Raw genomic sequence first — 19134 nt, 5'->3', positions numbered from 1 at the left:
GTTTGACAGATAGCTGCTTTTTTTTTTTTTTTTATGCAGACTCTCTCTACCTGAATCTGAAGGACGAGCCTCGGGTGAAGAGCACAGGCTTGGGTTTGGGCTTAGGCTCCTCAAAGAGGCGGAAGAAGGCGTGGTATTCGACACAGATCTTCCAGAAGATTTTACAGCAGTCTCTGCTGCCCATCAGAAACTCCAGAGTGTCCTGATATGAGCTCTGAGGTGGGGGCAGGGCGGGATAAACACATATACTATAAAACATCAAACACTGAAGAGTGCTGTATTTGAAACCGAGTCAAGGAGAGAACTTACATTTAGATCTGGCCTCAGCTTGATCAGGAAACGTTTCCTTTTGAAGCTCAGTTTACGCACTTTAGACCAGTTGAAGGCGTTAATCCGTGTGTGTCCCTGCAGTGATGACAAACGAAAAACACTTTAACGCCTCGTGATAAAACTTCCATCACCAAACATTTCTACTGAGGTAAACTTAACACACGTAAAACTGTCTATGAACCACCAAGTGTTGAATTACTGCTTTCTCTAACTGACCTGAAAGACAAGGACACCAGTGTGACCCACGGCTAAGCTGAGCCTCGTGCCTTCGCGATCCTTGGCCGGGTGAAGACGGATCCCGTACATCTCCAACCTGCGCGCCACTTCTAATAACTGATAGTCAGATTCAGCTGGCGTTTGACCTCTGCCAACACAAAAGCAAAAAGAAGCAAGTTAAAGAAGCATTTGAGATACAGCCAGCCCCCTTTATCAAGTTCGACAACTAATCCCACAAAAAGATGAAAAGAAAAGAAAGAAATGTTTGTTGATTGGTCGGGGACTGACACAACTGTGCCGTTTACTTTCATTGCTGTCCAAAAACGATTAAGGACAAACAAACTGCTGCACTGGATGGCAGTTAAGTTCACTGCCTGTGGACACAGACACTGTGGTTCATTTGAGTTAATCCCATATAGATCATCCTGCTGCTGTAAATACTCCCCTAAGCAACAAATGTGTCGTAATCTGTGGTTGGAAATAGCCCTCGACAAATGCACAATTGAATTATGTCTGAATCACATTTGCCTCAACATACAGATCCCAGTGGTAGCCCAGTGGTTTTCCAGACATTTAAACCTGAAACAAAACCCAAATTAAGAGTGATAGATTAGCTCCTTCTTGGTTTTTCTATTTATACAATAATAGAAGAGAATAACCTTTTCCTTATTCTTTAAATGTTTATCTTTTAAAAGTGTTTAGGGCCAATCTCACCTCGAGGTGTGAATACTTTGACTGCACAATTAAAAAAACGGAAGCATTCATTATCTTTTAAGCTTATTCTGATTGTTTGGACAGATACATTCAACCCTGGCTTCATCCTGCTGTGTGTTTCACTAATTGAGGTGAAAGAGCGAGTCTGAGTGGATCCAGGTTTCTATTGTTTATCCCAGTTTTTGTTTTTTTTGGAGCAGTGCTGGAAGGTTGGGTTGGGGTGAAAATGTTAACTAACTTTCCTCATTTTTATCAGTGGATAAGCCGCCTGGTTTCCTGTGTGTGGTTTTTAAGCGGAGCTTTACCTCAGCGTGGCACCACACCAGAAAAAAACTGCAGTTACAGTTTTGAACACAGAAAGCCTTTAGAGAGCAGAGAGCAAGTCAACGAGAGGCGGATATTTAATGGAGCTCTTTTTCTGGAACAAATGCCCGATATATGGCAACCTCTGGGAGAGCCCGCTGACATTTGTTCGCTGATGGGGACATTTTCAGGAGGCGGGTGGGAGGGTATTTGGAAAAACATCCAGTAATATACTCCTTAAGACACTACAGTATCAAACAAGAAAATACACGAGGTAAGAAGACACACATGAGAATAGACCCTGAAAAATATGTGTTTTTAACCTACTAGCCAACAACATCTGTGAGAGTATTTATTAGGTTACAGGGGGATTTCAGTGCAGTATTTTGTCGATGGAGTAAAAACTCACTCACTTCTGGCCAGAAGCTGTAAAACAACTTACAAAGGAGAGCTTTTCTGAGTTGATGCACGATAACAGAAAACAGAGCACAGCTGAGAAAGAACCCATTCACTCCACGGCTGTGTTTCCTGAATGTGTCACCTGTGTAATAAAAACTTCACAGCAGGGCACACAAAAGGTCTGAAACAACCTTTCCTGTTCACCGGTGACGAGAATAATTGCTATTCAGTCACAGCTACGGGGACTATATGATCAGAGCTGAAGGGAAACATGGACTGAAGCGAAGAAAAATCGTTTTTTGTTTTTTTTTTAGAGTGTGGAAACAAAAAACTCACATGTTCTTTGAGTGAAACTCCATGATCTTGTCAATCAGGGGCATTTGATCCGGGATGTAGGTGTTGTTAAGGAGGTGTGACCGGCAGAGGCTCTCCTCAAAGTCCCCAATCTCCGCTAAGAAAATGGACAGTAAGGGAGGAAAAAAAGAACAATCACATGTTATTATAGAAGTGTTTGGTATAAAAACAAGAAAAGTGACTGAAGTGAAAAATCACACACAGAGTAAGAGACATAGTCCGGCTATGAAAACACTCTTCATTTCCTGCACCATGAATGGACAGTTGCTCAGAGGCAGTCTTGCAATATTATTCCTGCTTCTGACCAGAAGGTAACCATAGCAACCACAAGATAATTACATTGGATTTCCAAAAAAGAAGAACCCAAAAAACAATGAAAAGTAGTAACAGTATGTTTTCTGTATAGACAGATTCATGAACAGTCTCTGTTCAGAAAGGCTGCAGGATGAAGAAAAGGAAATCAAGTCCTACTGAAGCTAAAGCTTTCAAAATAACACTCAATATTTCAGATAACGAGCACAAGTTAAGATACTTGCGGTAAAATTAGTGATATTATGATGCTCCGATGTTGTGCTTTGTGCTAAAACAAGACATGTTGGTGGTGAACTCTGTGTGACAAACAACCAACAAGTTGGTTTTTGTTTTTTTTCCCCTCCAAAGACGATAATCTGATCCGACGACTCTTTGGTCTCTCATGCTGAGCGAGCAAACAGCCATGAGTAACTCACACTGGATGATATGGGAGACCATCAGTGCGGCGCTGCTGTCGTTGCAGGTCAGACGTCCGCAGGAAACATCCTGTTTGATCTGCAGGGCGAACAGGTACCTGGACACAAAACACAAACAGATTTCACGGATCAAATAAGAGACAGTGTGGTGGTGGTTTCCAGCACTGGAGCAGGATCAAATACCATTCTGTCAAACATGACATCCAAGGGAGCTGCTGTAATTAAAGTTTTGATTGAATACAATAAAGTTGCTCTATTAATTTATCACAAGACTTCCAAAAGATGTTTGTTTTAGAGGTGAATTGCCTTACATGTGCAGAGGCTATGCACTCCTCCTGTTATTATGGCACACAGTGTAGCCACCTCATTGTAAAAAAAGCATCTGAAGTATGTGTGAGGCCTCAGCCAAGAACAACAGCGCGCACACAGGTGTGTCAGGCAGATATTATTCTCTGCGAGCTCAATATTTCTCCACTCTGACAGCGAAAAAACACGCAAGCAGCTCCACAACATGAGAACAGGAAGCAGAAAATCATTAGCTCCACGCTAATCTCCTCAGGCCTAAATCAGAAACATGGCAGCCATGACATGTAAATTGCAAAGCAGTGAGGGGAATAAATCGTTTGGGAACAGAAGTTCATGTTTCATTTATGGTTCTGCAAATGACTATTCAAGCCTTTCACATTCTCATCAAATATACAAAATAGCACCTGGAAGACAAACATGATAAAGAGATACAGTACATGTAATATTTCTGTGTTCACCTTGTTAACTCCTCCAGGAGCTGAGCGTGATCGGGAGGGAAGAACTTCACAGCAAACCTCAGGATTGTGTGCTTCGGCCCTGTGAGGGATACATGATTATCGACTAAACAATGCACTCAGTTGCCAGTTTGTCAGGTAGAGCGAGATGAGATGGGAGCTTGAAAGTTTGCGACCTTAGATGACAGCCAAAACCTCAGGCTAACAATACTGCCGGATCAACTTCTCTATGTGTGGGCAAAAAGAAAAACCAAACTGAACACAAACATGAATGTAAGTGTTGCATTATTAAAGCAAACTTATTTCCTGCTAGTTTGAACAGATGATCTGACCTACACTTATTACTTTTATTGGATAGGTTGCATTAAAAACAAAAGCCCCTCACCTCCTTGGGGGGATTTAAACTCAAGTCATACCTAACCTTTACCTATGTCAAAGATATTTTTGCTTCAATAAAAACAAAGAATTTGATGCCTTGAAAACATATTGAGCCATTTGGAATCACTTACGTCGCAGCTGCTTGATAATGGGCTTGATATGGTCTAACCAAACCTATAATGTGAAAGATTACAAACATGAATTGAGAGTTAGTTTGACATGGAGAGAAAAAAACAAACAAACAGAAGGCGCCTCATTCTAAATCACTTCCTTCATAACTTACAATCATCTTTTGGTGGTTCTGAAACTCCAGACCGAAGTAGTCTCCCTCGATGAGGTTCATGTGAGAGCACACCAGGTCAAACAGCACCTTGCCTGAGGCTTTTTGCTGTGAACAAGAGGAAAAGAAAACAACAAAGAACTGTGGTTAAAATAACACCCGTCTACGTTTTTTAGGGTCATGTTTTCTCTGAAGTCTTGTCCTCAGCCCGTTTAATACCAGGGACGTTTTCTATTATTTACAAGATTTGGACATTAAAAAAAAAAAAAAAAAAAAAAAAAAAGCAATAAGTAACACAAAAAGGCTGCTTCGAAGAACAGTGACACATATGGAAGTTGAATTGCCCTAAATAGATGACATCTCTGTCTAAATTCTTCATCTCGCCTCCCTCCTTTCATCCATCCCAGCGTTCAAAAGCTCAGTCGACTCCGAAAAGCTTTCGCAGCTACAGGGGGCTGGACCTCGACTTTGATCTGTGTTTTCAGTGTCACTGCTGTCGCTGATGACGGGCCAGCGGGCCTTTGAGGCTGATACAGTATCAGGATTCTTTAAAGACTCTCCCTGGCCGCCTCGCTCCACACATCCAGCACACGTAAACACTTTGAAGACTGACGGTGATGACACACAAAAAAAAAGAAGAAGAAGAAAAAAATCCACCGCATCTTTGGATGGAGAGGAACGTTCCCATGGAAGGTCAAAGAAATGTCAGGGATTTCCACGGAAACACTGCTGCGGTTGCAGACGCCCCAAGGAGACAACAGAGCTCGGTTAGGCACACGCAGCCAGAGACTTTCTGCATGACTGATTCCTCGTGACTGGTTTGCAGCAGTGCGAAGCGTATCACAGCCTCAGAATGAAAGTGTTTATAGTGGCTGTTAGGGATTCAGAATTGGATGTTTATACGTTGCAAAGAAGTCGTTTCCCCCGCTCTTTTTTTTTTTTTTTTTTTTTTTTTTTAAATCAAAGGACAGCGAGATGCCAAGGCGAACACGACGACAAGAATTACAGTTGAACTGGGTTGACACTGTCTTTTCTTCAGACATAAAAGGGGGTTTGCCTGCCTGTAAATCCATGCAGTGTTTTAAAAAGCAAAGCATGACACCGACTATGTTCCTTTTAATGCTTGGAGAGTAAAAACTTAAGCTCCACCAGCTTAGTGAGAGGGTTTACACTTCCCCAACCAAATCCATAATCTTCCCCAAACAAGTCCCCCCCAATCCTCATCACTCCTCCCTGTGTGTGTGTCCTTCCTGTGTGTAGAACATCTCTCTCTCTCTCTCTCTCTCTCTCTCTCTCTCTCTCTCTCTCTCTCTCTCTCTCTCTCTCTCTCTCTCTCTCTCTCTCTCTCTCTCTCTCTCTCTCTCTCTCTCTCTCTCTCTCTCTCTCTCTCTCTCTCTCTCTCTCTCTCTCTCTCTCTCTCTCTCTCTCTCTCTCTCTCTCTCTCTCTCTCTCTCTCTCTCTCTCTCTCTCTCCAGGCTGCCTCATGCAGAGCAGAGGGCATCCCACCACTGAGGACCAGCTGTTTCCATATGGCGTGGGTGCTGATTAGGAGGAGGGGGCATAAGAAGGCTTGCAGGGAAGGAGGAGTCATATACACACATTGCTTTCTAATTGACCGATTTAACGGGCATAAGAAGGCTTGCAGGGAAGGAGGAGTCATATACACACATTGCTTTCTAATTGACCGATTTAACCAACAGTGCGATATGTCTCTTAAAGGAGTGTGTTTTGTCTTGTGTTTTGTGCACTGATCCGGACAGATTCCCTCCGTAGAGTCCGCAGCAGAGCTGAATGCAGTGAGGAGCGAAGAGTGTTTCTGGGGCGCTCGCTCATATCCAGACTTATAAATCTGCTGTCAAGAGTAAAGTGACCACGAGCCAAGCAGAGATGGGTTAGGCAGAGGCTGATTAGAGCAGAGGCACAGCTTGATTAAATGCAGCTGTTGCAGACTGGAGTTATGGCGCTGCTATTCAACACTGCGGCAGCCCGCCACGGAAAGGGCGCTGTCCTTAATGAAGCACAAGTCGCACAGATTGAGTGCTGCCTTGATGGAGGCCCTTGAAGGACACTATGTAACTCTATCGTCACTATGAAGCCTCTGAAGGCTTATTACATCATGTAATGTAGAAAACTAAAAAATCGAGTCCCTTTCAAAGCCTCGGACAATTCGCATGAAATATGAAAACTGCATTTATGATATCAAAGTTGAGCATCTCATTTAGCACCCACAAATGTCTGAGTGAAGATAAGGGGAGACAACTGGAAGAAAACCCAGTTCTACCGCTCATTTAGCAGTTCAAAACATTTTTATTGACTGTGTACATGTAGGTGTGGCAGAACCAATTCTGATTGGCATCTTCCTGAATCTGCACAAAGCGACGCCAATGTGATAACGGCATAGACCAATTCATCTGAATGAGAATCTGAGGAGAAGGCGATCTTTCCCTATCCAAATCATAGCTAGGAGTTAGCTTATTCTGTACATGCAGCGTGCGTAAGCCATAAAAACAATGCTCAAAGACTGGATAGGCTAGCATATTATTACAGAACTAAACTACCAATGTCAAAGCTCAACATGTTCCCCCATAAAACGTTCATCCGCTAAACTCCCGACAGTCACTGTTGACTCTTTATAATCCTCCGCTAACAGATGCTAACACTGTGTGTAAATAGTGTCCAGGATATACCTCCAAACTGAGCCTGATAAAAGAAAAGTTTAACAAAAGCTTGATGATATCATTTCATATTTGATATTTCATGGTGGATTTAGTTTTCTGGATCATCGAGCCTGATTTCTGACTGTGTAAATTTGCATGGCATTTTTCCCCCCCCCATACCACATGAAAGCCACACCCTTGCCATGGTTATATATATCCATGAGGGCAGTCAGCATTATGCAACACTCACATGTGAAGCCCTCCAAACAAGCATGTGAAATCAAACCACTATGCAACTGTGAAACATCTCAGTCCAAAACTATGGGCATTCATTTGCTGATATAACAGCTTTGTGCTTCTTGGAAGGCTTTCTACAAGATTTTGGGATCAGGCTGCAGGGATTTAACTTCCATTCAGACACAAGAGCATTAGTGCTGTGGTGTGATAAGACCTGGCTCACATTTGGCCTTCTAGTTCCTTAAACCAGTGTTGGATGGGGCCAGGAGCAGGGCATTGAGCAGGTGGGTGAGGAAAAAGAAGAGAGGCCAAACATGACACAGTTGACGACACTCTTGGCAATACAGTGATATGATCATTTCTGCAGAGTCAAAACCAGAACAAATCCAAAATTACACATTAGTATGTGGTCAGTGGAGCACAGAATAGTGATTTCAGCACTGACACATTTCATTTATACAGCAGACATTTTAACTTACCGACACATCTTAGCAGCAAGAACATCAGCAATCGTATGTGCTGTATCCATAAAAAAAGATCCATAATGTGAAAGAACAAAAAGGCTAAAAACAAACCTGTTAATATGTTGATATTGAGCATGTACAGTTTGTACTGTAATCAGAGCTAGTTTAGCACAGCACTAACATTCTCACATTTACTAAAATACATCAAGCGAAAAAAAGGTAATTTTTTTAAGATCCTAAAATCCTCCTGAAATCCTGCAAGCTCAGATTTATGAAGTCTTGAAGGGAAGCTATAAACATGAAATGTTGATCTATAGCTAAAAACATTGCTCCCTCTGCCAGCTCTGTATTTGGTCCCTAACAACTCATGTGTTGACAAAATCTGGCTCTACACCAGCTAAATCTCCGACTGTATCAAAGGATAATTGTCTAGCAGCATTGTAGTGGTGAGCGTGTTGTGTGCAGTATGTTTTTTTTAAGAGATAAACCTGTCTACTGTGGCTGAAAACACCGACAATGAGAGCAGCAGAACTGAAGCAATATGTGAAGGTACAAGTTGAATGGCTTAACAATGCAGAGGAATAATAAGTAAAGCTGCATAAAAGGAGCTCTTCATCAGATGATCGTTCTTTGTAAATTATAACCAGTGAGGCTCTTTACGATGTTATTTTCACATTAAAAAATGCTGCCTGATAAAAGTGGTCAACTACTTATTATAATTAAACCCAAATATTTATTCGTTTAATTGTCTGCCAAATTTCCTGGTTACATTAGTAATATAAATTTGTTGGATATTTCAGACTTGACCAAACAGCAAGCAATCACTAACTGGGTTAATTAAAGTGTAATGTATAACAAAAGCAACTTCCCAGATACATTTAACGGCGAAAAATAGTTTACATCCTGACTGGTCCTAGTTGTTCACCATTATCATTTATTTTTGATTTTAGAAGAAAACCTACAGGGAGACCTACCTACTGTTTCCACTTCTCCAGAAGCCTCCTCAAAACTTCAAAAAAGTTTCCACCAAAACATGGCGAACAAATATTACAAAAGCTGATGATTTTCAACCAGCAGGTGGAGAATTATTTCCCTCCCTCTCTGCACATGCCTCGTGGCCTTCTCCCCTTGTAGAAAGGTCAGAGGAAAAAAAAACACATTCAGCAGCTCACATTTCTTTTATCATAGGGGCTGCCAAGAAAATGTCACCAATCTCCATGTTTATGACCTCTGTCCATAAAAACACTGGCGCAAGTTTACACAGTAGCAGCCAAGTCTTGAGTGAGTCAATTCATCCTGATTCAGCGTTCTCAGTCCCGGCAGGTCGGGTCTGTCTGGGTTCATTAGGTCTGAACATGGGGCTCATAGGATGCTGCTACTGTTTACACGTGTATGAGAGATAGCATTGCGCATCGCTACACTGACCTCCACAATGCTCGAGATGACAGAGACAAGCTAAATAAAGATGACAGCGATGTCTGCACACATGTTCGCCTGAGGTTTCCACTCCAGGGTACCCCCCCAACCCATCCCACTCAGACCCCATCTCTTGTTAGTCAGCTCCTGTCAGCTAAAACAACAGAAAGGTCAGGTGTAAAGTAGCTTTGTGTTCCCTCTTCTGTTCCCCTCCAGGAGATTTTTGGTATGGTCCACTTCACTTGCAATAAGCCAGGCTGGGCTGTGCTCACCAAGCTTCTCCTGGGGGAGTGTTGCTGGGTGGGTGGCACGAGTGCTGAACAGACTGCCAATACCTTTAGGCTCCAGAGAGACCAGAAGAACAAAGGGGATTGTAGCCAGTTGGATATGGGAGTAGTGTCAATGGAGTTTTTTTCAAAGCCTAGCAGTCAGCCACCGTTGAAGACGATATTCACAAATGTAAAAAAAAAGAAGAAAAAAAAGACTTAATTTGGCCTGTTTTACGCCAGGCTATTACAGGGGCCCCCTACTGGTCTGGGGACCCCCAGCAGGTGCAGATATAGCTTTACAGATAGAAGGAGCAGTCCTCTCTCAGCATGTTTTTTTTTTTTGATGTGACATTTAACAACATTGCAGAAGGCTGATCGAGGTCAAAGATGAAGGAGGCAGTTTGAGTTCAAGAATGAAAGAAGCAGACGCTGAAGAAGATGAAGGTCACTATGGTGACCATCTTCATCGCTCATCTGATTAGAAGGCAAAAAAAGGCCAAATATGAAAATGATGATATTTTAGACTCTGAATAGAAGGGAAAAAAAACTGACGTCAGGAGAGACAGTTTCTCTACTGAGAAATTCCACTTTTCACATGTGGTAGCAGAAGAAACGGCCAGAAATGATTTTGGATGCTTTTATTGAACTCTTCAGATAACACTCTTAAGGGCGGGGCTGAAATGTGAACTTCCAGTAGCAGGCAGATACATCCCCAAACTCATTCCTCCTGTTATTGAAAACATATGTGAGGGCTGCACTGCCTTCCCTTGGGCTCTGGACTCAAAAGAAGCACAAAATGATAGCAATAATTTAAAGCACTTAACAGAACGTGTAGGTTTTTTGTGTGTGTGTGAGTGTGTATTTGTACGTACGCAGCACACTGTGCACTGTTAAGGAATGATAGGACAGGGAGGTCAGTGGCAGCCAGAGCTCATTGAGATTCAGGTCATGTTCTTCAGAGGTTCCCAGGGTGACTCGACTACAGCGGGAAGCCGACAGCGTAGGGAGGGGAAACCTCCGATAATCCTGTCAAATTACCTGCACGTCCTCACTGCACATACAGACGTGTGACCATGCATATGTTTTAGCAATGTAGCCATAATTACACCTCGATTAATGCAAGATGCGTTTCATTCCGTTTCATCTGATGAAGTGTTTCTCTTGCAAGAAAACCATGATATCATTTTTGTAAATTTTGATTTTGATATATATATATATATATATATATATATATATATTGATACTTTTCATGTGCAGCTTGGGAATTTTTGGGAGACAAAAAAATATATATGTGTATATATATATTTTTTTTTTTTTGTCTCCCAAAAATTCCCAAGCTGCACATGAAAAGTATCAACACAAATAAGAGAGAGAGGAATGATCGCACTGCCACAGCTGTCAGAGTCATTCTGTCACACTAGGCCAGCCTCCAGGCCCAGAGAGGACAACCATGAAAATAATGTCCCCTGCATTCAATAGCGGTTGTTGCTGAGTTGGAGGTAGCTTTCCTCCTCCTTCCCCCTCTCCCCCCTCCTTCTCCCCACTTTCCCCGCAGAGCCAGTCTGGGCTGCTGGAAACATATTGATTTAGCATAAAGCATAATTAAGTGTCCTGTTGTGGCCTTTGAGCAGCTGAATAACAGCAGCCGAGCTCTGCTCATTTGTGCGAGGATCTCCCACTGTTAGTCAGAGCAGCATAAATCAGAGGACAAATCCGACAGTTGTGTGTGAGCAGAGCCAACCAAATAGCCCAGCATGCTTTGTTTTGCTTGCAAACTCATGGTCACAGTTTTAAATTTAATACGCACTGATGCTACATGCTTTAAAATTTTACCATGCCCTAGCCTAATATTAACTTGTAATAAAAAAAAAGAAGAGAACAAGAGGAGATTTTAAAGTAGCTAGAATTGCCGAGAAAGTCTTTTTTTTGTTGCCTGAATTTATTTTAGAACGTCTCAAATTCTGGACCCATGCTGGTTATTCTCCAGCAGCACCCCTCTCCCAGAGCCACGGATTACTGTCAGTCAGGTGGAGGAAGCGTCACTTCACATTAAGGCTAAGACCCCACATTTAGTTCAGCTGGTTGAAGCAGATTGAAGCGCTGAATAATACATTTTAAACTGCTATTACTACAGAATGAGAAGATTTTTGTTCCAAAGTATTCACCAAAATGACCCACCAGACTATTTTAACAACTTACAATATGTTCTTATTTTATTTTTCTTTGATGGCATTTCCAAAAATGTAGAACATTTGAGCCTGAATTGGCCCTTCATCCCGTGTCTTTGAATAAGTAGTTTAAGGGCTCACATCAAAGCTTCAGCCACATCTCGAAAGACCTCAATGCCAAAAACTTTTTTCACACTGACTGAATTTGCAGCAAAATAAAATTTTTGTTTTGTTATTCTTGTAATTTTTCTGTAATGGATGTTTTCTTGTATCTTCATGATAGAACACCGACTATTGATTTATAATTTGTTAAAAAAAAAAAACAACCTCAAAACTGCTTCAGCTTGTGTGACCACCTCTCATTCTCACAAAAAAAGCCAAACTATTTTGGATGTCAAAGCCTTTATTTCCTGTATTCTTGTGTATTTGTATGCTAAAACTTAAGGTGGTGATAAATTGAATCAGAGAAACAGATTAAGTCTTCACTCTCTTCAGATGCATTCTCACTGAATATATAGTATGAATGACCTGACATATAACTAATGTTGGTGACTATTCTTCATTATTAGGCTTTTACTTGCGGGTCTCTTCCATGTGTTTGTCTCTCTTTCTTGTTGCCATGGTGATAGTGTTTGCAGCTACAAAGAGTTTTTATCTTGCTTGTTGAATTTGTTAATTATTAATATACAATTATCTTTAATATTTCCTGCACAGTGATCTTCAGGTCAAACTGTTTTAATATTACACACTGAAGTTTTAACACAAGTGTCCCACAGGTCCTGTAAAGAATATAACAGGAATATTAATTAAATCGTATTTTAACATACTGTGCTACTCTGTGCCTTGAGGAGGGAGGAGGGAGGCCAGGAGCACACAAGAACGTATGGACTGCATGGATGCTTAGACTTGCTGTTGGTCAGAGAGGTCATTTCAGGAAAAGAGGACATAAGTGCTCAGAAACGCTCTTTGTTCATCCTCCAGTGAAGGCATATTTGTGTCAATGCTTATTCGTCTCTGCTGAAGATTCCAGCTTGTGCGTGTAAATCTAAGATCGGCTCAGAATGGCCTACGTTGTGAGGATCGGCTGGTCAACGATCACGGCAGATCAAGATGAACATTTGCTGATTAGAGTCACAAGCTGGTCAATCAGTGCATCTCTGCGATACAATATTAATTTCATGCAAATAAAGGGATATGTTAGTTTTTGCTTTCTTAATTTTAGAGTTAGATGGTGCTTGTTGAAAATGTCCCGACCTTTATTTGGTCATTTCTTTGAATCATTCCAGTTATAAAAGTGGAAAAGTACGAAAAAATTCAAAGTTATCAGTCTGTCATTTTCATGCAAGAGAAACCCCTCCACCTGCAGAATTAAGAGACAGTGAGCTCCCTCAATTAGCTGTAAATACTGTCGAGCAGTGTAACTGTGAAAGCAATCAATAGGTTAATTAGGAGATTAATTAAGTGTAACTGTGAAAGACAGTTCCCACAAGGTCAGGCCAAGACAGAGACATACCTTTCATACAGAATATATCCTGAATACGAACATGTCAAAGTGTTTTTCTAAATGATTCAGATTGATTAAAGGGTCAGCGTGCTCCTGACGAGCCTGTTCCAGGACACATGATCTTATTAGAGAATACATTGTAAGATTATGTAGTGGACAATGCAGTCATTGAGTTTATGTTTAATCAAATTAATCTCAGACTTGAAGAAATAAAAGACAAAAAATACACGACAAATAAATAGAACCGCCTTTCTTTTAACCAGCTTATTGTTGTTGCTTTAGGGAATAGATTTCTTCATTAAACTGAAGATCGAAGTTTATTTGTTCCATTTTGATGCTTCATCGTCTTTGTCATCTTTAACATGGGCTTTTATTTTGACGGTATCTGGTATTTTAACACAAAGAATTGCCTCGTGATTGTAACATGTAACATTAGTGAGGAAAAATGGTAAGAACACAGTCCGTGGGTGAATTGTTTTTATCGTTTGACGACTAATAAGACATTCATTTTCATTCTGCAAGCATATTGCATTGTTTTAATATCTACATAGTTTAAGATAACACATGTCTCCAACCTTAATGACCAGGTAAACAACTCCTTTTGAATACAGCTCTTACTTTGGAGATTTTCATCTTTCAGACCGTTTTGCTGCCGTCTTCATGACTGTGGTAAGTCTAAATCATTGCCTGGATAATCTAAAAAAGCTACTGAATAGCCACATCCAATCCATAGTCAGCCACCATGTTAAGAACCAACGTGACAGGGATCTAACGAACAAACTAAACAAAGCCAGTTCAAAGCCACTGCATTGAAGTCTCTCCTGTCCTGTGCATGTCATGTTTGTGTGGGCAGATGTTTCCAAACCAACTGTTGCTGTATTATGTTTACTAATTTAAGGCTTGGACTCTGCAGGGATTGTAAAACAATAGCCTCAATCTCAGATTAAAGTCACAATATGTTTAAGAGGGAGATGAACAGATGTTGAATTAGCTTTCTGGGCACAGGCTGTGAAGATCAGTGACGGGCAACAGTATAGGCTATACTTCACTACACCTCAGATACAAAACAGATGTGACACAATCTAGTGGAAAAAAATAATATCTGATGTACAGAATGTTAATTAAGTATAAGCAACTTTGCCACTCTGCACGTATAAAGAGCAGCTTCTAATATTGGAGCAGACACACTGATCTACATAATCACTGTGCTGCAAGTGTTTAAGAGATCAAGAGAGAGAGAGAGAGAGGGAGCGAGAGAGCGAGAGCACAGTGATAATATGGGATGTCATTAAGATATGGTGCATAAGCATTATCAAGAACCTAATTAATATGGAGATACAGGCTTGCCAAATTCACATTAATTAATTAATTAATTTATACACATTAATAATCATTTGGCATAAAAGTGCAGCTAGAGCAAACTGAAGAATTTAAGACGTCAGATCCCAAGAGGATGAGACTGGAATCTGTTGCTGCATTGGATTAGATTAGGGATAGTTTGGGGGATATTATATATATGCAGTTTTCAATTTAATATATCTCTGTGTAACTGTTTATTGGGGAAATGTTTAAATCAAATATCCGCACTCCTTTGTCACAACAGAGATTGCATTTGTTTTAGGCATCAAGTAAAGCCGTTCCTTTATTTAATCAAATCCTTTAAATTGGTAAAGCTTAAATCTCTCTTCAAAAAAAGTCTCTTCAACAATTTTCATAAATTCATAATTATTGATTTGTTACATTTACTGACAACACAAATCAACTACGGTCAGTATTTTTTATTTTATTTTTTACTTTAATCAGTTCCTTTATGTGCTCTCCAATAAAGGTGTACAATATTAAAAACATTACTGATGCATAAAGTTTAAAAAAGTTTCAAAACTAACACATCACCGTCACTACCAGGAACTTCGAACCAGGACTGAAAGAAATTATTTAAATCCTTGATTAAAGGCAGGGTAGGTAATTTCCTCCAGATACACTTTTTCAGGTTTTGGTTGGTCTTTAGGTCCTGACAGTAATTAATAACTCATGTGCTCTGAAAAGAAAACGGAAAAAAATCTGTCATCTGTAGCAGTTGTAAACACGAAAAAACTTCAACCAATGTCGGCACTCAACCACATTTTATAAACCAATCAAGCCTCTCTAACCCATGCATGCATGAGCCTACATTCAAAGCATGAGATGAGGTCCGCTTCTTGACCAATGGTGCTAGTGCATGTAAGTGAAGGGCTTGGCTTTTGAAGTAGCACAGAGGGGAGGGGATGAGTAAAGACAGAGAATGGAGAGGATGCTACTTTCAAAATCATACTAGTTTTTGAAAACTTATCTACCCTGCCTATAATCATATTGAAACACATGATTTTCTTGAATTCAATACAGTTTTGTGTGTAGGGGGGAAAAATAAAAAGCATTGGTACCACCAACACAATACAGGTTAACACACTGTAAACATCATTCTGATCATCGTTTCACATAGTCGAAAGAAACTGTTGTTCGTATGTCTATTTTAATCAACGCATTCTAACACACAGAGAGTGACATTCTTCCTCCACACCTCTGTCAGAGCACCACCTGCCTCAGGACTTGACTGAATGTGAGATCTTAAAGGGATTTTTCAGAAGCAGGTTACTCGAGGAATGTAGATACTGTCGTGCTGCTCGTTCCTTTACCCATACTGTAATCCTTAACAGCAATAAATAATGACAGCTGCACATGCTGCTTTACTGGTGAGGCCAATCAGTTGGCCTCCTCAAGATTAGCCTTAAACTACTTAGCCCTCAGAGGAGCAAATCCAGAGCGCCTCTGCCTCTTTGATGGAGACCGTTCACTGTGCTAATCATAGTTTGTGACCTGACATGCCATACATTTTGGAATATTCATCCCAAACAGTGGGAACTTGTTTTAGCTCCTTCTGACACTTAACTGTTGTATTGTTTATTTTTTAACTGACGCATCTATTTGGGAATAGCAATAACAAATAGTCGAAAATGGTTAAATATATAAGAGATTAAAATAATTAAGATCTGACCAAACACATGCTGATAACTTACCCTTGAAAAACATTGAGTAAATCGTTATATAAACATCACCTCCAGGGATGCTGAGAGGTGAAACAAATCAATGTCAAAGATCACATTTAAGCATTTCAATGTATTCACAATGAACCTATATTACCATTTGGCCAGTGTGCCAGTTCTGGGATTTCCCTGTCAGAATATAGTTGACCTTAGATAACACAGATGTAGAGAGAAGAGCCTCAGACCAAGGCTGTTCTTCCTGTGGACGAGGATTAAGGTCAACAGTCAAGAAGCACTCTCAGTTTGAAAAAGCAATGATGTCCTTGCTATACCAGTGCTAAAGTAAGACACATATTGAACTGAAAGTGAGTGTCATTAGTTAACCTGTCTGTTACCTTGACATAAATAGCACTCTTTGATAACAAGCAAACACAGCACCTTTATTGATTGCTAATTGTATAGCCATGCTAGCTGCTCTGAGAGGCTCTAGCCTACTGTAACCCAGCTGTGCTTATAAATAGCTCAGTGCTAACCCAAGCACATTAACATGCTAAAAATAACAATGCTTTTAATACAGGAGATGTAACTGGTCCAATGTTTAAAAAATTAATTCCTAATTGTATGTTTAGCATGCTAGTATGCCCAGTTTAATAAAGGTCATCAACAAAAATCAGTGTGTTAACATGCTAACATGTTGTTCAAGTAACCAAAGTACAACATTTTTGAGGCGTCCAGACAACATTTGAGACATTCAACTCAATTAGTATTGATTAAAAAGTTGGGGAATATTAAGTATGTTGAAATAATTTTCTCGGCCACTGATCATGTAGCAGCTAAATTTATGATTTCATTCTCAGGATGAAATGTCAAATGCTGTAAAAATACTAAAAAGATAATAACTAAAAAATATCTGCTTCAAAAATAATTTGATATAGGCCTAACCAATACAGTCAGAAAACAGCCAACATTAGCATTCAGCCACATATTAGATTACAGTTAGCTAGGCTTCTATTACTGTTCCTTGCTCAAGGGCACCTCAGTAGAGCTCAGAAAGTGGACTGGCACCTCTCCAGCTATACCAGGCCAATTTTCAGACTTGGCCTGCACATAAAAATAAGAAGAACTTGCTGTAATATTAAAACTCCTTTTCCCATCATGAGTATAAAAAAATGGCAACCGTGTGAGTACATGGAATAAGGGTTGTGGTATAATGTATTCCAAAAGGCCTACAAAGTGTACCACCTATTCTGGAGTAACTAACCTGAACCCGCCAAGGTGTCAACTTACATCCCAGACAAATTTTAATAAGGCACAGTTTAAAACTTGAACCCTCTGCATGTACCTTTCTGCGGCTGGAGCTTTGTCACTTATTCTCCACAGTCTAACAAATATGGTTGCTGTCCTGAGGTGAAATTCCACATTTAAGGTTGTCGGCACAAACACAAGCCGGCAAACAAATGTAGGAGCAGACATAGCTTCAGTGGAGGCAGCTGTTGCTCTATGTCTGCAGGCCATCAGGTCCAGTAGGAATTGGGGCTTCTGTGACAGCAGAATACCAATTTCTTTTCCACCGGAAGACAGAGCAAGACCTGTAACCATGGCAACATAAAGGAAATTGTGATTCCTAATCTCTGAAAAAGAATCATCCGAAGCAGAGAGGAAGCATGCGGTTCAGGTTAAATGGAACTAAATATCCTTAAAATAAATTGTATAAAATGTGTCTTCTACTTTTAGCAGCATGGTGTTTAACTCCATTTCTCTGTGTGATAATGTTGCAATTACTGTGACCATAACCATGTATTTTAAAGATAAAATACTTGGGTTGCAACACCACACCCTCCACTTGGCTTCTCAAGCACACCCAAAACCATATCTATGCAATAAAAGCCTGTCTGACTTTAAGCCGACAGTCAAGGATGTACAACACACATGCACAAATATGGCTATGGAAATGGGAGCACTGGACTTGTGTTTTAGAGTACTGACTTTTAAGGGTTTGCAGAGACTGAAACAACTCCACTCTGACTAATTTAACACCACATAAACAATAGATGAGCAGTGAACATGAGTGTGCCTGTGAGTAAAAGGTTTAAAGCACAAGTAGCTCGCTCTTAAATGTCTTGGGTTTGAATGCAGGCCTGGTGTTCGTCTGGCCAAGTGAGGTTAGCAAGCCAGCACTGGGTGCGATGCAGGCTTTCAGTCACACAATGCTGGCTCCATTTATAAACCAGGGGAGGTATCCATGGTAACTTGCAGAATGCAGCATGGCCAGCCTGCTCTAGAGGAGGTTCCGTTCAGAGGACTGGATAAAAAAATGTGTCAAGAGTCTGTCTACAAAGCACTGACCTTTGCAATAATAATTTGTTAAGAGAGCTGACAAGGTTATAAACAGTTTTTACGATTTGATTACACAGACCATGAAAGGTATAGCAAGTGGACCTTTTCACAAGTTAAATTTAAAGATTTTTTTTGATTAGAAAAATATATTTATAATAAATAACCATAGCCCATTATAACTGTGGAATTTCTCAGGCTACTTTTGGTGTAGTTATTTCAGAAGGAGTGTACAGCATGTTGTGCAGTTCATTTTCCTTTTATTTATAAGGACAAAAGATAAAGGTAATCCTTTAATCATCATCCACTTTCAGCACTCAGAAATGTAAAATCTGTATGAGCCATCAAATGTGTATTTTCTGAATTGATTTTTTATAAACTCATTTCTGGCCATGTTTATTACTGTATTGGTTTTTGGTCTTAGAATATTCAATATCTGCCATTTACAGACAGTATCATATTTTGACAGCAGGGAAGACATTGTAAACAATTTTGGCCTCAAATGTAAAGACTCATTTTCAATTTCTTTGTTTACTTTTAATTTTTAGCAATAATGACCTTTTTTTTTCACTAGAGTCCAGAGTGGAATTATCTATCGGAAC

The 19134-nt window shown here is 40.2% G+C and overlaps 1 protein-coding gene across 1 annotated transcript in view; it reads right to left on the bottom strand.

The window, feature by feature from the left end:
• Nucleotides 1–19134, bottom strand: part of LOC306832524 (FERM, ARHGEF and pleckstrin domain-containing protein 1) — a 54253-nt gene that overhangs the window by 17768 nt on the left and 17351 nt on the right. The window contains exons 3-10 of the mRNA XM_079357277.1: nucleotides 4467–4571; nucleotides 4315–4357; nucleotides 3809–3887; nucleotides 3045–3142; nucleotides 2299–2413; nucleotides 547–694; nucleotides 310–405; nucleotides 51–214 (exon numbers count right to left, since the gene is read on the bottom strand). Coding sequence (XP_079213403.1) covers nucleotides 51–214; nucleotides 310–405; nucleotides 547–694; nucleotides 2299–2413; nucleotides 3045–3142; nucleotides 3809–3887; nucleotides 4315–4357; nucleotides 4467–4571 — 848 coding nt within the window. The remainder of the gene's footprint in view (nucleotides 1–50; nucleotides 215–309; nucleotides 406–546; nucleotides 695–2298; nucleotides 2414–3044; nucleotides 3143–3808; nucleotides 3888–4314; nucleotides 4358–4466; nucleotides 4572–19134) is intronic.

This window comes from Symphodus melops (genome assembly GCF_947650265.1).
Source record: "Symphodus melops genome assembly, chromosome: 12".
Lineage (NCBI taxonomy): Eukaryota > Metazoa > Chordata > Actinopteri > Labriformes > Labridae > Symphodus > Symphodus melops.
The sequence above is the reverse complement of the archived record's forward strand: the minus strand, read 5'-3'. Positions and strand labels throughout refer to the sequence as shown.